Genomic DNA, 23,952 nt, shown 5'->3' with positions numbered 1-23,952 from the left:
ATATATAGATATATATATATATGTGTCAATTTTGTATTGAACATTATATATTTGTGGAAGTAATTAAATTATAACCATATGACTGTCACGTGTCCATTGGTTTGATCCTCATTTTCAACAGAGTATAACGAACCAATATGCACTACGCCATAAGTGCGCTACTATAATGCAAGTGTTATAAGCAGCGTTGTCGTATTGTAACACCTGTCGATTAGTGTTACAATAGCTATAAATCTAGTGTTGCACAGAAATATTAGTGTTACACAACATGTAACACCAGCACCTGGTGTTACATTAGTTACTATTTTATTTTTTATATATTTGTAATGAAGACATTTTCATAAAACTTGTATTAAAATTATATTCTCGATTATTAATGAATCAAGAATGTAGTAAAAAATATTTAATAAATACTAAATTTTATTGTACATAAATATAAAACACACTTTGTTAGTTCATTCTTTAATAAATATTAATTTAATAAGTAAAATAAAAATATCAAATATAAAAATTTTAAAATATGTACACACTTTACTAGGTAAAAAAATAGGCGTTATTTTACCCTCCTAAATTAAAATATATCTCGACTCGTAAAAAACACGCTCAGACAAATATACACAAACTCTCTCTCTCTCAAATGTTGTCTGGTCTCACCTTTATGAAACACTATTTATTGACACTCGAAAGATGAATTGGAGAAGAAATTACATATTTGGTATTTGAATACACATATATATGGATCTAATTTAAAGGTCGTTACTAACTTTTTGATTTATCTTACAGGTTTCGAGGGCTTCAAATTGGGGTTTTAGTCCTTTTTCTTAGGTTAGCCGGTAAATGTTTACAGATTTGTTCGGATTTAAACATATATACATATTTTCCCCGATTAACATATGTTTCATGGTGAAATTTCAGGTAACTAGGGCTTTAAAATTAGGGGTTAGGGCTTTTTCTCATATTTTATTGGGCGTTAAAGCTTTGGTTAAGGTATGTACTAATTTCAGTTGGGTTTTCATATTCGATTGGGTTTTTTGGATATATGTGTATGTATCCATTGGTTTTGTTATGAATTTGATATGTTATATATGTTTTGTTATTTTGTTTTTTAAGACTGTTATGTTATACTTGTTTTTATCATATTCGATTTGTTTTAACACTGATACAAGTAGATAATCAGGATAAACTTACGCATTCTCCATATGATGGGCAGTCTATTCATGGAGATGATGTTAATATTGAGAATGATGACGACGACCGAGAATTGGATCTGTGTGGAGGTTTGTTAGATGATGAGAAAGCACAGATACTTTGAATTAATGAGCATATTTAGGATCATGATCAGGTTTTTTAAGTTGTACGTGTATGTGGAGGTTTTAGTGTGTATTTCAAGTTTGAAGTACAATCATGTGTACATTTATTTGTTCTTAGTTTGTTTGTTCTTAGTACTACTACAGTAGTTCCTCCGTATCTCACTTCCTCAGTATTATAGTTTAAAAAAACTGAAGAGAAGCTTTTGCAAAGTGTTGCTGAGATGCATAATCTAGAAGTCCAGCTTGAGGCTGCATCTGATCATGATCGATGATTATCGATTGATATTAGTACCTCTCCTGAAATTATTCATCCAGGTGTGTAATGACTCGTGTTTTATGCATGATTTTCTCCGGTTTGTATCAACTTATGTTCTAACTGATTATCTGTACTAATATAACTATATTCACGAACACTTGGAGGATCTAGCAGAAAAGTATGCTATAGAGAAATCTGATGCTGTTAGAGAAGCATTTTGGCAGAACTTGCTCTTGATTCTAAAAAGCACATTGTCAGCGGAGACATGACAAGTCTAAGGAGAAGAAGAAGAATAAAGATTCAATAAAACAAAGGATGTCAAGGTCTGGAACATGTTCATCTCATTTGAAAAATGTTTGTATTTTTTGTTATTTACCTTAAGCATAAAGTCTGTAGGTCTAATAACTTGCTTATTCTGTAGACTATTGCTAACAATGAGCTGCATGTGCGTCCTAAGGAGATCGGCGAATTCAAGTATGCACCCTGATATTAAAGATCACACTCATTTAGATGTCCTTCCATTTTAAATCTGAATATATAACACATTCCGAATATATTGTGATTATTTAAATTTTGACTAACCTTGTCAGTTTTGGTGTGGCAGTAGCTCCGTGTCATTGGAATACGATGAAGGCCATCTTTACCATGGGCTATAGTTCTAGGAGACCCTCTGGACCCTGCTCCTATCCAGCATCTGGCTCAGGAGTTATGGTGAAGACTAGACGCAGAAAGGTATGTCGGTATTGACATGAAGGAGTTATCAAGTATGCCTGGAGTCAGTCGACCAAATTTAAATTACTACCAACAAACACCCCCTTAATCTAAATTTGGTTCTGCAGATTCCTGATACCGAGTAACCCGCACAATCTCTCAAACTTCACGGTAGCCATAGCTTTAGTTAACACGTCTGCACACTGGTCACCTGTTCGAACATGCTTGATCACAACTTCACCACGTTCAACACATTTCTTTTGAGCTTATACACCCATTTCAGACTAATCGGTCTGTGTCCTGAGGGCAATTCTACGAGCTTCCAGGTGTCGTTCTTTTCGATAGCTTCTATTTCATACCTCATCGCATCCTTCCAAGCTCTCTCTTTTGCAGCTTGGTTATATGTTGCTGGTTCCTCAATCACTACTAAAAATATGGGATCAGACATCGGTTCTGAACCGATGTTAAAAAAAACTGAACCGATGTCTTCGCGTGTGATGTTAAATGTCATCAGGCTTTGACATCGGTTCACAGCCGATCTCTATTACAGTGATATATATCGGTTTTAAGAATAATTCTGATGTCTTTGCAACAAATTTCAGCTTATATTACAGTATTTCTAGGTGAATATGAGTATATTATGGGGTAATTATCCATTAAAACATGAAACCTACAAGCTCTAAAAGGTATTTTTTTAAAAATCTTTCAAACAAACCGATGTGAAAATCTAGATCAGACATCGGTTATGTTGTCTGACCGATGTGAAATGGTCCATCAGACATCGGGTACTTTTATCAACCGATGTAAAATAATGGGTTAGACATCGGTTTCGTTCATTTGGTGATGTTAAATCCTTTTGTTTAACATCAGTGTTTTTTTCTAACCGATGTTTAATTTTTAATATTGTAAAATTTAAGACATCAGCTATTGAAAATTCGATGTTATTTGGCTTAAAATACATTGATTTTTTTACAGAACCGATGTCAAATGACTATTTGACATTGGTTTTTGTAGTTCTTTTTCTTTTAATATTATTTCACCTGATGTCTTTTGTTCATTTTTACATCGGTTTTAAATTACCATTCTGATGTTAATATATGTACTGTAAATTGCATATGCCATCCTGGTACTATTAATAGCCCAGGGAACCAATTGCATTTTCAACCAGAAAAATACCAACAATATGCAATACATCCAACCAAATTTATAAAAATATAGAGGTATACATTGATACCAAATTTACTAACATTCAATCCAACAAGAGCTCAATTCGGACATTACATTCCAAGTCTAAAATAAACATCCCAACTAAAAACAATAAAACCCAAATTCTCTAGTTATTACATCCAACATTCTAAACATGTTTGACTAGTTAATATGTACCACTTGTCAAATTTCGACAATTCCAAACATAAATCAGAATGATGGATGTAATTGTCACCAAACATCCCTTAATTAACCACCAACCACCAGCAAACACAATATCAATTCACATAGTTCAGAGGAAAGCTATATATATAGATACTTATCATTTTTACATCTTGTCTTGGATAAATTCAAGCACCTCCATCCGCACCTCATCCAACTCCTGCCTTGTGTAGGACTTTCGAGTTTTGGTTGCCCACTATAAAACACACGTAAAAATTAGCAACCAGAATATTATTAACCAGAATTGCCATATGTATAATTAAAAATAAACAGAACCAACTATTTATAATTTAACCAGAAGAGGACCTTTTCTATATTTAACCGTAATTTTCTTCGTTAATCCAAAACTATATACCAGATAGTTCCTTATCACTAATAAAAACAAGATCCATCTGGAAATCACTAATAATAAAAACTGATAATAAAAATGGCACTCATATTTATCTGTCCTGAAAAACTACACAAAAAAATTCTACATGCCATCTATCGGAAATGATTTGCATATATACCTTGGTAGTAAAAGATAGCTCCTTATCAGCAATGATATCTTTCATGTATCGCATTATAACATAGCCACATTCAACCCCTCCTGGTTGTTTGGGAGATCCCTGTTACAATATAAAATCTGAATTAGCACCAGAAATTAATTAAAATTACAAAGTGATAAAAAAATACAAAAAACTTACAAGAAGATTCTTTATCTGAGGAGCTTTATTTCCCCTTCCAGTTTGAGCATTGTAGGATTTCATCGCTCTACATTGCAGAACAACAATAATATACATGATTATTTTTCAAAAGGGAGAATATTTACTATATATATATATTTATATATAGTAATTAACAGAAATATATTACTCTGTTAATGATTTTTCCAACTCATCAAAATGTGTTGGATGTGGCAGAGGGTTCAGAATATAAATGTCGTCATCCCAAATTACAACCAAAATCCAGTGGCAACTATGTTTATAAAAAAGAAAAAATAAAAACACAAGTCAGAAATTTTAAAAAAACTACCTAAATATATTAATTTGTACAAGCATGTCTAAATTAAAAATACTTACTTATGATTATGTGGCATGAAGTACATGCGATAAGGACTACTCTCTTTCAACCGATTAACAAAATAAGAATGAAAAGATTTGTTCAACGTAAATGTAGCTCCTGGATCGAAAAATCCATATAAGACCACATCATCATTCTTCCTCTCAATCTTAATCAGTCTTTGCAAGAGCCTACCAGGGAGTGAATTACATTACTTATAATATCCGTATAAAACATGAATATTGAATATGTAACGATAAAAAAATTAACTTACGCCATATAAGCAGATATTGCAGCTTGGCCAATCATATCGAACTCCAACAATGCTTTCACATTTTCATGCAATATATAAATTATTTTCTCAGTCCCAAACACGTCCGAATCACACAGAATTGGTATTGACTCCCCAGTGGCTTTCATGAAGACTGCAGCATGTTTGTATAACACCTTGTACTGCTTTGGCACATTCTTGTTTAGCTTCATTTTTCTATAATCATCTTGAAGTTTCTGCAACTCATCTTTCCGCTTAGACTGCCCCTGCAACACTTCCTTTTTCTTTTTCTACACAGAATTAAATAAAACAAGAATAATCGGTTATTATTGACATAACTACTATAGAATGCAACAATCAATTCAGAGTATATTGACATAATTTTTATATAACATACCGCCACAGTTGGGTAGATGATCAATTCACGAGGCCATGCTACGTGAGAGCCAAGTGCTTGGCGTACAACGTCAATTTAACCAGGTATGGGCACTGGAACCGACGCCTCTGGCTGGATGTGTCCGTCAACCGACACACGAACATGTCCGGGCTTTAGAGGCACTCCGTGTACTGAAACATTCATCTCTTCGTGATCATCAAAAACTGTTCCAAAAGCAACCTTGTTCTCTATGTAATCCAGTGCAAGCTCACATGACTGTGGACCCTACATTATAGTGAGGGATCAATTTAATTTTATTTCATAAATCCCAAGTTTGTAGGCATATATCTAGTAGATCTTAATAATATTTTACCTTCTTTCCGCTCGGAGGAGAGGGGTCAAAACCAACAAAGTCTTCATCATTTACCAACAACTGTTTGGCACTCAGCGGTTTAACAGCAACTCCAACATTCCGCTTATCAGCAGCTCCCTCTTTATTAACAGGTACTTGATAACTTGATTTGTCAGAGAACATAGGAGAGTGACCATTCGAAGCATTAACCAAGGCCTTAAGTTCAGCCATCTCCCGCTGATTTCTTTCTAACTGATCCAACAACTCTGCCTTGGTAATTTTAGCCTTTTTCGCTTTCGGCAAATTGAAGAATGCTGTTGGAGTGACAAAGCCGCCAACCCCTCGAACCCTTCCTGCGTGCTCAGGAGTCTGAAGTGCCGTAGTCAACACATCTTCTGTTCCATGTGGAACAAATTCACCCTTCTCCTTTATTTCAAGTAACTCAGCCTGTAAAATAAATACAAACAATTAGTGCATTATTTATGACGCAATTATCTTTGAAGGGAATGCAGTATTAAAAATATCACTTATAATTCTCGCATTTATTTCTGCTTGCTCTTCAGTAAGCTCATCAGGATTCTTTGGCATCCTAGCCTTCCACCAAAAAATTGCACGATCAGGTTTCTCTTTCCGCTTTAAGTTCCCTTTCTTTATCTGTTAAAAAAGAGAAAATGTTTAAACTCCATTATAACTTAGAATTGCAAAGCCAAATAGATATGGTTCTTACTTCTTCTTCTCGCAAACCAATATACCCCTTCCTTGACAAGCGGTGATGATATTTCCGTTTACCCACTCTATTGCTCTGTAACTTACGTTGTTCCTGCACCAAAATAAATTAGTAAAAATTAATAAATATTATTTAACCAAAATCTATTTAATCATTTAGCAAGTAAAATGGCAATCATGTATATTTTATTAGTAGAATATATTCATACCAGCCATTTGGGGCTCGTCCTCTCTGCAACAAATTTCTTCCAAGGTTCTTTACCAACAAACGCATACTTCTTCGGAGGCTTCATCAATTTCTTCTTTTTTCCAATAAATGGCATCACATATTTTGCAGTTAAATCAGCTTTAAACTGCCTCCATTTTTTACCTGCCGATTGTAGCACAAGCTTCTCACTTTCTGGGGCAATTTTGAATGTGTCCTAAAGAGCCACATAATATAAATTAGCCACATAATTTACAGTCACAATTTAAATAAAATGAAGAAGTCAACAAGGGATATAATTTACCTGGACATCATCCCATAATTTTGCTTTTAGATCACAATCCACTTTTGGCCAGTTTTCAGTGTCGATTGGAATCATTGTCCTTGCGAGCATTCCTATGTAAGACTGTAAAGTAGGCCTGGTATTTCCGATGGGAACTCCAAAATCATTGTATCTAACTTTAAATTTCTTTCCCCGAGCTTTCTTCACCACTACTTTGTGAAGAGCTGAAACACCACGCGCACCTCCTAGCCTTTTTTTTGCAGATTCAGAAGTGGTCATCGTTTCTTCACAACTACTTTGAGTTTGATATTGTGGAGGGACTTGAACCAACTTTTCATTACAAGTCTCTGAAGTTTTGACATCAGGAACAATCTCATCATCAACCTTTTCAGAGTTATTCTTCCTGTCATTTTCTTCGAAAATTACTTTCTTGGCTTTTTGCTTCTTTGCCATTTTGCTCCCTTAGTCTGCATTAAATTGAATAATAAAGCCATCAGTTGAACAATATATTTTCAGTCCGTCATTAATTACAGTCAAGCATAAATAATAAATTGTAAAATCAGCAAGTACGAATACAACTATACAAGAACAATAATTTACCTAAACTGCAATCAGTAATTAATCACATTTGAAATATCTCTAAAGTATTTTATAGAAGTACAATTAAATAATGCAAAATAATTAAAAAAAAATAATGCCATCAATCAGTAATTATGGATGAACTACTTATATGATTATAACAATGCAAAACAAAAGAAAAAAAAAATAACAATATATTTTACACATTATAACACAATTAAAGGCAAATATATATGGTTCATTCAGTCATTCAAATTCCCATTTAGATATATATTTTACATAAAGCTACATCATCAGTCAGTAACGACATTAGGTGCAGGAGTTTTAGTAGCAGTATTTTTAATCCAAATTCCCTCAACATTAGGTCTAGCAGTATGAGCGACATCATCAGTAGTGACATCAGTTGCGGGGATTTCAGTGCAGAATGGGGGATGTTCCATGATCGTGTCTCCTAAGTCATCTTCATTATACAATTCTTGGTAGTCTCAAGTTGTGGAGGACAGAACAATAGACCAGGTAGCATCAACGGGATCTTCAAGGTAAAACACTTGCTTGACTTGGTCAACAGAAACATATTTATCTTTTTTGTGACCTTGTCGACTAAAATCCACAAGTGTGAACCCAAGATCATCAACCCTTATTCCTTTATCATTACTTGCCCATTTACACAGGAACAAGGGAGCTTTGAATGCATGGTAGTCTAATTCCCATATCTCTTGTATGATACCGTAAAATGTCAAATCATTTTCTATGGGGTTCAAATCCTTGGCACTAGAAACCTGGACCGCTTTAGCAATGACAGACACCCCGCTGTTTTGAACAACGCGTATGTCATCTTGTTCCTTTGTAAAATATCGCACTTCATTCACTAGATAACCTTGATAAGTTAGTACTGAAAATGATGGCTTGGCAGCGAGCCATCTTATCGTATCTGAAACACCTTTGTTGTTATCCCTTAGTTCATCATTCACCTACAGATATGATAAGAAATTTTAAATCCTAAATAGCTAATAGTCGTCATTACACTACAGATCAAAGAACCTAATACAACACTGACTTTATTTTGAAACCAATCAGCAAAGAGCCGATTGTGCTCTCTCATGAGCCAATGTAAGCTTTTCCTTTTCCCTCGGTGAATTTCTTCAAGATATTCCTTATGCATTCTGAAAAATGCATATGGAATGATATATTAAAGACACATTACAAGACTAATTACTGGATAATGAGGAATTGAAAACAACAAACTGCATAAACTCACAGAATATATGGAAACACTTCAGCATTGTTTAGAAGGACATGTAGATGTGCTTCATCTCGCTCCTTCTCTTCCACTGATTTTATTATCACAGCGGATAATGGACCTGATATCTTATTATCTTGGTCCTTTGGAAGACTGGCAGTGGAGTAATTCTGACTAAGAAACTCGGTGCAGAATTCTACGGACTCTTCTCCAAGGTAACTCTCTGCCATACAACCTTCGGGATAATAACGGTTTCGAACATAACTCTTTAGTACTTTATTAAACCGTTCAAACACATACATCCACCTATAAAATACTGGTCCACATAAGCGTAGTTCCTGGACCAAGTGGACTACTATATGTACCATTACATCAAAAAATGACGCATGGAAAACCTTTTCTAGATCGCACAAGGTTAGTATAACATCTGACTGCAGCTTATCCAGTTTTGACACGTCTACTACTTTGTTGCACAAAGCATTAAAAAAGAAACACAATCTAATAATTGTGACCCTAACATGCTTCGGAAGAACGGAGCGTATTGCAACCGAGAGTAATTGTTGGAGAAGAATGTGGCAATCATGTGATTTCAGCCCGTAAATATTCAAATCAGGCATGGAAACACAATTTTTTATGTTCGATGCATGTCCGTATGGAAGTTTCATCGACATTAATGATGACAAGAAAGTCCTTTTTTCTGCCTTTGACAAAGTAAAGGGAGAAGGAGGCAAATAGGTTTTCTTTACTCCTACTTGGGGAGCCAAATCAGATCTAACGCCCATTTCCATCATATCACGACGGGCTGCCGCACTATCCTTTGTCTTATGGCGCATATTTAGTAATGTGCCAATCAGACTATCACATACATTCTTCTCGACATGCATGACATCAATACAGTGCCTAATATGGTGAAATTTCCAGTATTCTAACTCGAAAAATACTGACTTTTTCTTCCATAGACTTTCAACCTTCTTTGCCTTCTTCATTTTCTTCCCAAATTCAAATTTGATTTGTTCTTGCTCTGCTAACACTTCTTCTCCGGATAGGGTTCGACGCGGCTGCCCAAACTCTTGTTGTCCATTAAAAGCAGCCTTCTGCCTTCTATAAGGATGATGTAGAGGCAAATATCGACGATGCCCTTGGTAGCACATTTTCCTACTATGAGTCAAAAATTTAGATACGGTGTCATCTCCACAAACTGGACAACACTTATAACCCTTATTAACGCAGCCAGATAAATTTGCGTAAGCAGGGAAGTCATTTATCGTCCACATTAAAACTGCTATTAAAGTGAAAAATGATTTGTTATACGCGTCATACATATTTGGTTCCGCTTCCTTCCAAAGCTTTTTTAAATCATCAATCATCGGTTGTAAGTAGATGTCGATGTTATTACCAGGCTCATGCGGGCCAGGGACCAATATCGACAACATCATAAATTTTCTTTTCATACATAACCAGGGAGGAAGATTGTAAGTCACCAATATGACTGGCCAGCAACTATATCTATTAGATAGGCCATTATTGTGCGGGTTTATACCATCCGCCGATAAAGCCAAGCGAAGGTTTCTCGGTTCACTACCAAAGGATGGCCACCTATAATCTATATTTTTCCAAGGTGGAGAGTCGGCTGGATGTCGCATTTTACCATCTTCTGTCCGCTGTTGCGCATGCCAACACATTAGTTTAGCGGTGGAAGGAGATTTAAACATACGTTTAAATCTAGGAATTATTGGAAAATACCACATGACTTTGGCTGGAAGATTAATCCTCTCTTCACCTTTCTTTGTCAACTTCCACCGAGAAAGTCGACACTTAGGACACCTGGTTGCATCAGCATGTACACCCCTATACAGTACACAGTCATTCGGACATGAATGGAACTTTATATACTCTAGACCTAAATTGGAGAGGGTTTTTTTGCTTCATATGCATTACTAGGTAACACATTATCTTTGGGAAGTAGAGACCCAACAGAAGAAAGGAGGTCAGTGAAGGCACTATCGGTAATACCAAACCTAGATTTCCAGTTATGCAACTTCAACATCGACTCTAACTTAGTACAGTCACTACCCTCATATAGAGGTTGCTCAGCATCGGCTACGAACCTCCTAAACTGATATGAATCATTATCATATTGACTCGAGTTATATGCCGCTTCACAAACATCAACAGTTTCCGAAGCAGCGACATGCTCCTGATCTTGCTCTGACGCTTCATCAGAGGCTTGCTCAGGAGGTGGGTCTGGAGCTTGCTCTTCAGGTGGAAAACTAGCACTTGAAGATTTAGGACCCGTAGAAGCAGTCTCCCCGTGCCAAACCCAATGCACATAACCTAGACAAAAGCCATTGTCATAGATATGGCCCCTGATTGTTTTTATAGAGAATTTTTTAAAATTGGCGCATCGTCCACAAGGGCAAGGAATTTTGTTACGATCTTCAGAATTTTCTTCAGCATATATCAAGAAGTTTTCCACCCCCATTTCAAATGCTAAAGAATCCCTATCTTGCAAAATCCATGTCTTATCCATTAAATTTCCCTACCTGATAGCCACTATAAATATTAAAAATCCAACACATACCTATTTATAATTATTTAATAAAAGGCATATCAAATTTGTGTTGGTTACTGTAGGGATTAATTATATAAACTTAGAAAGGAGTAAATACCTTGATATCCTAATAATTTATAGTACTAATTCATTACTCTAAGATCCTATACATATACCCAATTAATTACAAAACTAGACTAAATTTATAAACTAGACTAAATTAAACCAAGATAATTAAAACAAATTAAACCAAGATATTTGAAAATATCACATAATTAAAAACCAATAATTCCAACATTCACAGCCCAGATAATTGTTAAATTTCCTTCACATAAATAAAACTCAGTGAGAACTTGAGTATTGAAACAAATTCAGCCCATAAATAAATAAATTAAAATTATCTGTTACTTGTATCTGTGAGAAGGATAATTATACAAAACAATTACTATAATACAACACAAGTAACAGATAGTTCATATCAGGAATGCAGAGACTTGTTCATATCAGAGAAATGACTATCATACAAAACAAGAAATGCAGAGACTTGTTCATATCTGATACCTGTTCAAATGCAGCCCCAAAACCCCCCCCCCCAAACACACTAATATGTATGAACAACCCCCAGAAAACACATAATTAAAAACAGAACAGAAACATTTACATTTACATCAATGTACCTAAAACATTGATTTACATCAGTGTACCTAAAATATTTAACATGACATAAAATTCCCAAAAACAGGACATAAAACCCCCAAAAAGAAACAAACATAAAACCCCCAAAAACATAAACATTTACATGCACAAAGATGAAAAACAGTAAAGAAGAAAAGAAGATAAACATAAAACATTTACATGCACAAAGAAGATATTAAACATAAAAATGAGGGAGATAAACAGTAAAGAAGTAAAGAAGAATATACCTCCGGATGCTTTCAATGTTCCGAAACCCCAATGTTCTAAACCCTCAGTGCTCCAACCTCCAAATGCTGTCTACCTCCAGATACTAGCTCCAACCTCCAGATACTAGCTCAATTTCAAGTTTAATTTGCTCTAATTTGAAGCTCCAAATCTTGAATTAGAATTGGGGCTAAAATTAGGGTTTCAGAGAAAAGAGAGAAGAGACGGTTAACAGAGACTAAGGTAAGAAGAGAGAAGAAAGGTAATAAGAATAAGAGAGAAGGAGGGGAGAGATGAGAGAGACGAGAGAGGCGAGGGTCGGGGAGAGATGAGAGGCTCGTGGGAGGTTTTTTGGAAAAGGGGAAAATATGTTAAAGTGAATTTTTTGTTAAAATTAAAGGGGGGAAAGTGTACTGAAAAGCGGGGGGGGGGGGGAGTTAAGTAATTTTTATTTTTTTTAAAAGGCCATAGACAACGGTTAACAAAATGAACTGATGTCAAAGTTAAAAACAAATTTGTGGCCTTTTTAATTTCTGAAGATAGACAACGGCTACTAAGTGAAACCGATGTCAATATGCGTATTCAACATCGCTTTTTACAAAACCGATGTTAAACTGCATTTTAACATCGGGTGCATTACATGCCGATGTCTAAGGACCGATGTCGTATCTACTATTTCTAGTAGTGAATGGCCAGAAACAGCAGTTCTTCTTCAAGTTCCACCTCTTCCGTATTTTCATAAATGTCACTTAATGACCTGAATCTCTTAGATGTATTGCTTGCGTTGGATTCCTCAGAGTTGTCCTCAGTTGTTTCAGATGATGTTGATGACTAGATAGGAGTTTCTTTTGTCATAGCTTCTCCTGTGACCTCATCATCTAGTCCGTCAATAGAGAATTGAATATGAGCCTTTTCAGCCTGCTCATGTGCATTCTCTGTAGTGGTATTCCAGTTCCACGACTTAGACTCCAGAAATACAACATCACTGCTTACTAAGACTCTCTTCTCGTCTGGATCATAAACTCGATGGGCTTTTGTACCAGGCTCTTTTCCCAAATAGAGAACATACTTGCTCTGATCATCTAATTTTTTTTGTGTGAATGCTTGGTATCTTCATATATGCACAGCTGCCAAAAATCCTGATATTACTGATATCAGGCTTTGACCCGTACCATGCTTCATATGGTGTGTAAACCGACAGAGCACGCGTAGGTAATCTATTAAGAACATATACAGCATGTCGTACAAACTCAGCCCAAAACTCTGATGGAACCTGCTTCTCTTTTAGAAAACTTCTGGCCATTGCCACAACGGTTCTGTTCCTCCGTTCCACCATGCCATTCTGCTGCCGGGAATATGGAGCAGTATAGTGTCTGAGAATTCCAGCCTCTTCACAATAGCTCGTGAATTGTGATGAACAAAATTCACCCCCTCTGTCCTTACGAAAAGTCTTGATCCTTTTCTCAGACCCATTCTCAACGAGTGCTTTAAATTTTTTAAACATCTCAAAAGCTTCATCTTTAGTTGACAAAAAATAAACCCGCATGTTGCGACTGAAATCATTTACTAAAAGCATAAAGTACCTCTTTCCAGATGGCATTGGTAGTGATATCGGCCCGCATATGTCACCATGAACCAACTCAAGTGCTTTATTGGACATATAGTTCGACTGACATGGAAAAGAGTTCCTTGTTTGCTTGGCCATTAGACACCCCTTGCATGCTTCCTTAGGATCCACTAGCTTTGGCAGCCCCATTGCCATGTTATTTCTTTCCATCAGACTTAATGCATTGAAATTTACATGTCCCAGGCGAGAATGCCAGAGCCACGACTTTTCTTCCGTCTTCGAGAGTAAGCAAACACTATGTGATTCCTCTAGCACGACACCTCCAGCACTCTGTGAATCCTCTAGCAAAATCTTATACAAACGATTCGCTGATCTCTGAACCTTCACTAGCAGTCTTCCATCACAGTCATATACCCATAAGAATTCTCTTTCTAGCACTACCTTATTCCCTTGTTCTGACATTTGTCCAAGGCTCAAGATATTGCTGCATAAAGTTGGAATATATAACACATTATTAAAATCCTTTACTTCTCATGTTTTGCAGTTAAACGAGATTGATCATTTCCCTTTAATGTCTACAGTCGACCCATCTCCAAATTTTACTTTACCTGTCACAGCTTCGTCTAATTTCAAAAATTTTGTTTCGTCTCCCGCCATGTGGTTACTCGCACCATTATCTAAATACCACAATTGTGAAAGCTTTCTTTCTTTCTCAGTTGGCTCCAACTTGGGCTTAACATTTTCTTCATTTAGCAGTACAATCCTTGTTTTTTTATCATCCAATTCAGACAATAATAGCGTCGGTTCATCATCCTTGATTTGTACCAAGTTTGCTTCTGATCTGTGGTTCCTCTCTCTTCGTGGTCATTTGCACTCTGCAGCATAGTGCCTTGTCATGTTACAGTTAAAGCACCTCACAGTACTTCTATCACGTTCAGCACCATCTCCCCTATTCTGGTATGCCCGCCCACTTCGTCCCCTAAAGCTTGACTGACCATCTGCAGATTCCTTGTTGCTTCTCTTCAACCAGTCCTCTCGAGTGAGTAAAAGCTTGTCTTCACCCTTTCCGCGTTTAATCCATTCCTCCTCTGTCAACAATAACTTATTTCCTCCAGTCTCAGTTTTACTCTTTAATCTCTCCTTGTGTGCCTGTAGCGACCCAATGGCTTCTTCAACTGACATACATTACAAGTCCCCAAACTGCTCAATTGTAGAAGCAATCTGCAGAAACCTAGATAGAACAACATGAAGTAGCTTCTTGACGACATACGATTCGCCCATTTGTTCTCCCAAAGCTCGAATAGTAGACACTAGACCATTCAGTTTCATGTAAAAGTCTTCAAGTCGTTCACTATCATCCATACGAAGTGACTCAAACTCCGCCTTTAACGTTTGGATCTTGGCCCTTTTCACCCTATCAGCTCCCTGGCACATCAATCTGATAGCTTCCCATCCTTCCTTCGCTATTTTTTTCAGCTATTGACAACAGCATATCCTCAGGTATGCCCTGGTAAATCATAGCCAAGGAAACCTTATCAATCTTGTCATCCAGCGGCGCCTTTACATCACTTGGTTCCACAGCAGTCCATACTCCTTGAGCTTGCATAAAGAGTTTCATCTTCAATGCCCATGCTGTGTAGTTACTCTTTGCTAACACTGGATAGGTTAAACCTATCGATCCCGCCTTTTCCTTACCTGTGTCCATTTCTTAGTCTTTGTCGTGAGTATTTCTGATATCTTGCTCTGATACCAAATGTAGAATCAAGATATATAAATACACAAAACAAATGATAAAATAAACTGGGACAATTTTTAATGAACTGACAAAATACAGTCTCTAAGCTTCATGAAATTACATGTAAAGAAATATAAACTAGCTGACAGTTATCAACTCCTAAAAACAAGTAACTAGTCTTCTGCAACTACTTCACTACTTCCACGATCCTACAAATACTGAAACTAATCCTATGACCATTTCTCAGCTACACACAAGGACACCTACCGCTGACTTATTCAAATGATCAAAAGGGAGCCAAATTTAAATTACTACAAACAGCTTCCAGATGGGCCCGAGAAAAAGGTGGATGGGCTAACCCAGTATGAACTCAAGGAAAAGGAAGGTGAGCTTTATAATATAGGGCCTAGGGGCCGGCATATTGTCGGATGGAATTCCAACTATTGGACAAGGAGAGCCAGATCACAAAGTCAGGTGACACATTCGACATGTGTCATGTGTGAAAGGGGTGATTGTTAAGAATTGTCCCACGGGAGCGACATATTTCTATTAAATAAAGAGTCAGTGACCCGGTCCAAAGGGACAATATCATACCTGGATTATGGCCTGCTCAGCAATCCAAATATTAACAAATTAAAATTTTCAAATAAATTAATAAAAAAAAATAAAATTTTAGGAGTAAATTATTTCTTACTAACAGAATAAAGACTTAATTCAAGATCCACTTACATGGGCATATGCATTATACAATGATGAAAATTTTGACAGAATCACACAAAATGAAGGTTAATAAAAATATACAGATATATCTTTTACTCATACTACAATGTATAGAATTAACACCTTGTTTAAGAAAATTATAAGACATACATTTCTAGATAAAGATTTTATAAAACGCACATAGGAACACAAATTAATCACGTGAAAAACCTTGAAAACTGAGACAAAAAAGATAAATTAGCTGAAGTTCATTGGTAACTGGAGAATGTGTGGTATTTATATAAACAATACACATATGCATTGGAGGTGTAGATGAATAAATTTCAATTTCTATAAATGTTAAGGTATGCTATTATTTTTTAAATTTCTATGAGTGTTTCAAAACTAGATAGGGTGACATTAGTTTTTAAAATTATATGAGTATTTTTTTTAAAATTTTATTAGTGTTTTAAAGTAACGTATAATTTTTTAATATTTTCTAAATTTCTAAGAGTGTTTTCTAAAGTATGATTTATTATTTTTAAAATCTCATAGATTTTAGATTTTTCTTGCCTTCTTTATTTTTCCAAAAGAAAGTTTTAAAATTATAGTTTTAATATGGTATATTTAATAATGTAATTATTTCGAAGGAAAATATAACCGACAATAATTCACATGATACACTTGAAGATTTTCAAATGATACCATGTATAATAAATATTACTTTATAAATATAAAAAAAATAACTATTACTATTAGCCTTCAGGTCAGTGAAGTCAATACATCTCATCCACTGTTCATTAGCCTTCTTTATCATTATAGTAATTGCCAACCATTCCAAAATTTGTATCTCCTCAATAAAACTAGCCTCTAAAAGATTCTCAACTTCTTGCTTGATGGCTTCCTGCCTTTCAGGGGCGAAACTCCTTTTTTTCGCTTCACGGTCTTTCTATTAGGATCAACATTCAACTAATGGGTGATCAACTTAGGATTTATACTAGGCATATCTGCCGCCAACCATACAAACACATCACTACTTTCTTGCAAGAACTTGTTAACTTCCCTTTGAGGGCTCCTCAAGCGATGCTCCAGTGAAAGTTATCTTCTCAAAATCTTCAAGAGTTAAAAGAATCGGCATCAAATCCTTCGTCGGCTTCGCTCACTTCTCATCATACTCGCGGATGTCCATATCTTCAATGGGCTGAACCTGCCCCCGGCTCCATCTTCCCTCAGCGAGGCTATATAACAGCTTTTTTCCATCTTCTGGTCTTTCATTTCTTCTCCTAATCCATTCCTTTTTGGAAATTAATCACTGAATGGTAAGATGATGGGACTGCCATTAAGGCATGTATGCCCTTCCTTCACATTATTGCATTATACGTTGACCCAGCCTTAATCACCACAATGTCAATATTTGTGTAGCTTTCCTTATCTCCTGGCCCGTTGTCAAAGGTAGTTTAATTATCCTTTCAACGGGACATTTGAATCAAGTGATCCCGTAGATCGGCAAATCAGTCAAGGTTAATTGAGAATCGTTGTATCCCATCCTTAAAAAGATATTATAAGCAAAATATCAACTAATGCTCCATTATCTACAAGGACTCTCTTTACAGGGTTATTTCCTATGATATGTGTTATTACTAGAGAGTATCATGAGGAAAGTTCATCCCCTTCCAAATCAAATTCATCGAACGCCATTAGTACTCCAGTCTCGGCCCTTTCAGGGCTTCCCTAACTATGTGCATGAACTCTCGAGCATTAGACTTTATTGCATTTTTAGGAAAGTCAGCCGCATTTGGTTTTCCAAAGATCATGTTGATCATTGCACCTCGTGGTTGGGGGTTTCGCCCCTAATCATCTTCATCCCTCCTTCGCTCATCAAAATTTTTTCTCCCATTACTGTTCCTTTCTCCCCACTCACCATCTCTATTAGACTTACTCAATCTTCCTTTTCGAATAAGGAACTCTTTCAAATAGATAATAGTTTCTTGTATCCAACTTGGAAGGATCATCATTCAAAGGCTTTGGCCAGTGAACATCTCTATCCTTTTCAATTTCCATCAAGATCTGACTCCTAGGAGCATTGAATCTAGCATATTCAGTAAACTTTTACTCGGGTCCTCCCTTCTTTGGTGATGAATCAGAATAATTTTTAACCTGAAGATACTTGTCCTTTGCATTATATTCGTGGTCTGTGTTACGCTTCTTTTCACCAGTGGGCTCATTATTTACCAATGTCTTGTTCATACTTTCCTCAACTTGGAAATACTTTCCAGCTCTACTTTGGAGTTGTAGCGAGTTCTCTGGTAAAATTTTGCTAGAGACATTTTAAGGAACTTATCCTTGGTCCTTTATTGCAAAGTATTCATGGCCATCTTATTATCAAGATCAGGGACTTTCAAGGCCTCCTTTATGAAATGATTCAAGTAGTCCCTAAAGGATTCCTTTGCTCCTTTCACAATGCTCATAAGGGAAGCCGAACTTTTCTTATGCACCTTCTTGCTAATGAATTATTTGATGAAAAACTGATTTAATTCTCTAACGCTGTACTCCGGAGTTTGAAAATAGAGAGAAGAGAAGAGAAGAAACAATTTTAAAATTTTCCTTCCTAGACGTACTCCCGAGTTTTTTACCGAGAGAAGAGAAATGATCCGCATAGAACATTTCCAATAATTTCCCCCCAAAAATGTGAAGATTTGAAAAGATCCTCTCACAATATCTTTTTTTTCTTGGTTACTTTCTCTCCTTTTTTACACAAACTCGGGAGCACACGACTGATTTATTTTATTCTACTATTTCTCTTCTCTTCCCATCTCTTCTCCTCTCCTCTCTCCTAAAAAATCACTTGAGCATCACAAAAGATCCGATCAAATTCAGGGGAAAACAGTTATACTATCTTTGGGCCATCCCTGATAAGGTTTGAGAAAAAGCCCGACATTTTATTACATCATTTACGGGTTACAACATCAGTGCATTAGAGAAAGTTGTGACATGATTTTCCTTATCCCCGGTCCCATCATAGGCTTTTATGGTGGGCATCTTGAACTTTCTTGTGATATCGGTATTAATGATCTCCACTGTAAAAGGCAGGGCTGGATCATCAGGGTCTCCGAGGGGGAGCAATTCAAACGTGTTTCCTCGAGGGACATTCAACATTTTTCTACTTGAGTAGTTCCTCTAGTTCGTCTAACTCGATTATTTAAGGTGGCTGCTGTATTATCCCATAATTTTTAGAAATAGATTAATAATAGAAGAATAGAATAAAAAGAATTAAATTAAATAAGGATTAGGATTTAAAATTAAATTAGAGTAATGAGTTTAAAATTTGGATCAGATTCTGATATGGATAACTTGTAGGTTAAGACAAAGGATTTTATGCCAAAGATAATTTTGAATCTCTGATTTATGCCATGGTTTGTGAAAATATCGAATAAGAACTTAGGACCACAGTCACTGGATTGTAGTGATGGTTTTCTGAAAATTTACGACCATTATCACCGGGTTTTAGTGGTCATGACATGGATTATGGATTATGGATTTTGAATTATTGTTGTTTATGTGCTATGTGTATCGCATGTATCGAATAAAAATAAGAATATGAATGGAAAGTGTTTATTTCGCATTTTATATCGAATAGATTATCGTATTTTGTTATATGTGTGTGTTACTTGGCCTACTAGTTGGATTGATTGTTCTCTTGTTGGGTTGTATAGCTCATTACTTACAATTTCAGGTTTCTCTTAAGAGTTTAAGTTGGATAGCATTGGAGTTCGAGGACCTTAGATTTAGAGTAGATTGACTTTTAGACTTCTGTTAGCTGCGCATTCGTAATAGTACCTTTGTAATAGAATTTTTCAGTTTTATTTCAGATTTTGTTTGATTTTAAAAGTCCGGAAGTGCGGGCTATTATAGCAGCTTAGCCTGACTATTCTTCATATTTTCTCTTAAGCCTTAGGATTTCTGCTTCATAAGCATGTATCCCTTCCTCAAAAGTATGGGCTGCCATCCCTTGACTTTCCTGAAGCTTCGGGTACCTACCTTCAACGGGCTCGGGGTGCCTACCTCCAACGGGCTCTTTGTCCCTAAGTCTCCTCCTGTGATGAGCATCCTCATCAGTAGATACTCTGCTCTCTTTAGTTGCATAGGGTCTAGGGATATCTCGTTCATTATTAATTGGTGGCAGACCTCTAATAAAATTAGGGTCATTTCATGGTTGCGGTTGAGGCAGTAGGGGCATTGTACTTCCTCCAGTCTTAAAGTATAATGGCATTTCATATGTGGGTTTTATTGGCCTATGGTGCATAACAATTAACATCTCAAACCCGCTAGATTGTACCACCAAAGGAGCGGTCAGAGTCGAGTTTTAAGGATTCGTCATAGGTCGGGATTGGCTGAGATCCAGATTTTGGAATGATAGGATTCGCCATCCCTTGAGAGTAGGTGTGTGAGGTGAAATCTTCATGGAATATGAGATTGTTTGAGTAGTTCCAGTTGACACTCCTTCAGGAATGTTATTTTCGCTTTGTATGGTTACCATGGTTGATATCTTCTTCCCACAGATGATGCCAAATATTATTGGTAAAAACTTATTTGTATTTAATGCTAGGGTTCGTGAGCTCTAGGCCCTTGATTGACTACTCTCGTGTTTCGGAACTCAAATATGCCTTCAAAAGATGCGTACCATGATCTATTTTATGGATCAAGCCAAAAACGTAGTTCTTATCCGTGGGGTGAGACCCCTTATATAGGCATGGGTAATCCTGAATTAGATTTGGGTTAGGAGACTTGATGAACAAATCTCAGACTTTAATTGGACTTTGAAGTCCTAGAATGCATGAAGTTGATTCCTTGTCCCTATAGGTTTCTTGGAGGCCAAACTCTAGAGAATTATACACTCAATAAGATATTATTTAATAGTTGATTTTCCCAATATTTATTAATTACAAAATTAACAAATATTTAAGGTTTCATCCATTATCTAATGGGCTTCTCTTACGGGCCATATTAAGTCTAATTAATGCGATTTTAATTGCACAATTATGAATAATTTTATTCCATATATATATGTGTGTTTGTGTATTTACACTAAGCAACTTTTCATATAAATTACATATTTTGTTTCTGAAAAATTGAATTCTATTATTTATTTTTAACTCATGTAAAATGTTTACTTTAAAATGCAAGGAGCTTAATATTTCCCATCTTTTTTATACTGAAGATGTGCTTTTGTTTGCCCACGGTTCTAGGGACTCTGTCATGCATATCATGGATAGTTTGTCTACCTTTTCTGCTTGGAGTGGTCTTAATCCTAGTGTGCATAAAAGCACAAGCTACTTTTGCAACTGCGAGCACGATCTTATTAATTGGTTCGATGACACTGATTCTTTCCCGAGAGGGGAGTTACCTCTTTGTCTTTTGGGTGTCCCTTTGATCTCATCTCTGCGTTGTATTAATGATTGCATCCCTCTCATTCCTAAAATCACTTGAAGACTTAATTCCTGGGCCAACTTGCTCTGGTCCTTGACTGGTAGGGCTATGGTTATTAAATCAATCATACATGATATATAAGGATTTTGGAGCAACCACTTCTTGCTCCTTCCATTGTAATGAAAAACACCTACGCTCAACTTATGAATATACTAACTGTTTATTTGTTAAAACTGAAAAATAAGCTTTGCTCGGAATAATGTTCCCTTGCCTTCAAAAAAAATAAGCGATTACAAGAATTTAAAGTAGATAACCACACGCAGGTGGTAGCCAGAAAATAGTTAACTACATAACAGACTCCTATCTACAGGCCACTACTTGATGACTGCATCTTATTCTTCTAAAAATACTCTAACGACTAGACGACTGATTCAAACAACGCTCAACTACACAATTTATTCAAATAAAACATTATTCAGACACCAAGTTTAGATTAACTAATTTCCAACACATTCCCCCCGTAATCTAAACTTACTTGGCCAGGTTCTTTCTTCCCAGTAGTTTCCTCATCTCTTCGAACTTTGCTGTTGACATAACTTTAGTGAGAATGTCTGCACACTGCATCTCAGATCTGATATAACTAATCACAATTTCCCCACGATTCACACATTCACGAATAAAGTGATAACGCACATCAATGTGCTTACTCCGCCCATGGAAAACAGGATTTTTTGCCAAATCTATGGCTGACTTATTATCAATGTAGATTGTCACGGGTCCTGGAACTATATCTGTAACTTGACTCAACAATCTCTGCAACCAAATACCTTAGCATGCTGCTGCAGTTGCAGCCATAAACTCTGCTTCATAGGTTGATAATGCCACACACCGTTGTTTCTGCAAGATCGAAGTTATCAAGCTTTCATTGAGATAGAACGCCATCCCACTCGTACTTCTCCTGTCAGTACAACTGCTTGTATAGTCGCTGTCGGAAAACCCAATCAACATATGATTACCAGTGCCTTTCATGTACTTCAAACCATACTCCAGTGTTCCTTTGACATAACGTAGTACCCTTCTTGCTGCATTTAGGTGTAAAACGGTAGGTTTCTCCATAAACTGACTTATTAGTTCTACAGCAAACAAAATATCAGGCCTGGTATGTGCCAGGTATCGTAAACCTCCAATTAGGCTCTTAAACATAGTTGGATCAACTGTTTTCCCAGTTTCATCCTTTTGCAAAATCAGCTTCGGATCCATAGGATATTTTGTTTCATTACAATCTTGCATACCTGCTTTTTCAAGCAACCTTTTTGCATAAGCCGTTTGCTTCAACTCAGTACACCCCTTCCTCTGTTCAACCTCGATGCCAAGATAGTATACCAGTTTCCCCATATCACCCATGTCGAATTCGGTACGCATTTGATCTTTGAATTTGATTATATTAGCAACACTTGTTCCGGTTACTAATAAATCATCAACATAAACACCGACAATAAGAGATTCATTACCTTCTCACTTTGTGTAGACGGTATGTTCATACGGACACTTTACAAATCCCAACTTCTCAAGGAATTTCTTCAACCGAGCATACCAAGCTCGTGGAGCCTGCCTTAAGCCATATAAAGCCTTTAACAATCTGTAGACTTTGTGTTCCTCATTTTCTTTTTCGTATCCTTGTGGCTGCTTCACGTAAACTTCCTCTTGTATGTCACCATTTAAAAAAGCTGACTTAACGTCCAAGTGATGAACCTCCCATTCGTTTTTCGCAGCCAATGCTAACAATAAACGTACTGTTTCCATCCTCGTAACTGGTGCAAATGCTTCTTCGAAATCAATACCTTGTTTCTGAACGTATCCCTTGGCGACAAGCCTTGCTTTATACTTTGTAATCACTCCATTTGCATCCCTTTCAATTTTGAATACCCATTTTAAACCAATTGCCCTGTGACCTGGTGGCAAATCGGTCAGAACCCAAGTTCTGCTTCTCTCAATTGAGTCCAGTTCACTGTCCATAGCTTTCTTCCATTCAACTTCCTGTGTTGCCTCTTCATAGCTGCTAGGCTCCTCAATACTTAGTAACAATAGATCATCAGCAATCTCTATTTGTTCTGTGTCGTCATATATCTCGCTAAGTAATCTGAACCTCCCTGGTGCACTGCTAGTTGCAGATGATTCTGCACTTTCATTTCCGGCAGTCATCTCTGAATTACTAGACATATCAGAGTTTCGTGACACACTTGATTGAGTAGGTGTGCTGGCTCCGAAGTGTTTGCAGAAAACTGCTCATTTTCA

The 23,952-nt window shown here is 36.4% G+C and overlaps 3 protein-coding genes and 2 long non-coding RNA genes across 8 annotated transcripts; 2 read left to right on the top strand and 3 right to left on the bottom strand.

The window, feature by feature from the left end:
* Window positions 1-598: 598 nt before the first annotated feature.
* Window positions 599-1,541, top strand: LOC141678744 (uncharacterized). Of its 3 annotated transcripts, none has more exons than XR_012557887.1 (4): window positions 599-715; window positions 784-833; window positions 916-987; window positions 1,178-1,541. It is a non-coding gene; the product is annotated as an uncharacterized LOC141678744 (long non-coding RNA). The 3 variants fall into 3 exon arrangements; XR_012557886.1 differs by having other exon boundaries at window positions 605-715; window positions 784-825; XR_012557885.1 differs by having other exon boundaries at window positions 661-825.
* Window positions 1,542-1,546: 5 nt separating this feature from the next.
* LOC141678743 (uncharacterized) lies at window positions 1,547-2,811 on the top strand. 2 transcript variants are annotated; one of them, XR_012557883.1, is made up of 5 exons: window positions 1,547-1,625; window positions 1,741-1,889; window positions 1,988-2,040; window positions 2,171-2,298; window positions 2,406-2,810. It is a non-coding gene; the product is annotated as an uncharacterized LOC141678743 (long non-coding RNA). The 2 variants fall into 2 exon arrangements; XR_012557884.1 differs by having other exon boundaries at window positions 1,574-1,625; window positions 1,738-1,889; window positions 2,406-2,811.
* Window positions 2,812-6,225: 3,414 nt separating this feature from the next.
* On the bottom strand, window positions 6,226-7,412 carry LOC141680728 (uncharacterized). Its single transcript, XM_074486867.1, has 4 exons — window positions 6,981-7,412; window positions 6,681-6,893; window positions 6,473-6,565; window positions 6,226-6,399 (listed from the first exon to the last, which is right to left on the bottom strand). Exons 1-4 carry the CDS (start codon window positions 7,410-7,412, stop codon window positions 6,226-6,228), a joined length of 912 nt encoding a protein of 303 aa, XP_074342968.1.
* Window positions 7,413-8,023: 611 nt separating this feature from the next.
* LOC141680726 (uncharacterized) lies at window positions 8,024-11,308 on the bottom strand. Its single transcript, XM_074486866.1, has 4 exons — window positions 10,749-11,308; window positions 8,797-10,626; window positions 8,596-8,701; window positions 8,024-8,509 (listed from the first exon to the last, which is right to left on the bottom strand). The coding sequence occupies exons 1-4, from the start codon at window positions 11,306-11,308 to the stop codon at window positions 8,024-8,026; spliced, it is 2,982 nt and encodes a 993-aa protein (XP_074342967.1).
* A 3,673-nt stretch (window positions 11,309-14,981) lies between these two features.
* LOC141680725 (uncharacterized) lies at window positions 14,982-15,501 on the bottom strand. The gene is made up of 2 exons (XM_074486865.1): window positions 15,328-15,501; window positions 14,982-15,272 (listed from the first exon to the last, which is right to left on the bottom strand). The coding sequence occupies exons 1-2, from the start codon at window positions 15,499-15,501 to the stop codon at window positions 14,982-14,984; spliced, it is 465 nt and encodes a 154-aa protein (XP_074342966.1).
* Between the last annotated feature and the right edge of the window lie 8,451 nt (window positions 15,502-23,952).

This window comes from Apium graveolens, chromosome 8 (assembly GCF_009905375.1).
Source record: "Apium graveolens cultivar Ventura chromosome 8, ASM990537v1, whole genome shotgun sequence".
Classification (NCBI taxonomy): domain Eukaryota; kingdom Viridiplantae; phylum Streptophyta; class Magnoliopsida; order Apiales; family Apiaceae; genus Apium; species Apium graveolens.
The sequence above is the reverse complement of the archived record's forward strand: the minus strand, read 5'-3'. Positions and strand labels throughout refer to the sequence as shown.

Coding starts and splice junctions, on each gene's coding strand:
- LOC141680728 (XM_074486867.1), bottom strand. CDS start 7,412: ATGGCAAAGAAGCAAAAAGCCAAGAAAGTAATTTTCGAAGAAAATGAC. Junction 6,894..6,980: donor AATTATGGGATGATGTCCAG/GTAAATTATATC, acceptor GTGGCTCTTTAG/GACACATTCAAAATTGCCCC. Junction 6,400..6,472: donor TTGGTTTGCGAGAAGAAGAA/GTAAGAACCATA, acceptor CTTTTTTAACAG/ATAAAGAAAGGGAACTTAAA.
- LOC141680726 (XM_074486866.1), bottom strand. CDS start 11,308: ATGGATAAGACATGGATTTTGCAAGATAGGGATTCTTTAGCATTTGAA. Junction 10,627..10,748: donor GACCTCCTTTCTTCTGTTGG/GTCTCTACTTCC, acceptor TGTACTGTATAG/GGGTGTACATGCTGATGCAA. Junction 8,510..8,595: donor CTGATTGGTTTCAAAATAAA/GTCAGTGTTGTA, acceptor TCATATCTGTAG/GTGAATGATGAACTAAGGGA.
- LOC141680725 (XM_074486865.1), bottom strand. CDS start 15,501: ATGGACACAGGTAAGGAAAAGGCGGGATCGATAGGTTTAACCTATCCA. Junction 15,273..15,327: donor TGGATGACAAGATTGATAAG/GTTTCCTTGGCT, acceptor TGTTGTCAATAG/CTGAAAAAAATAGCGAAGGA.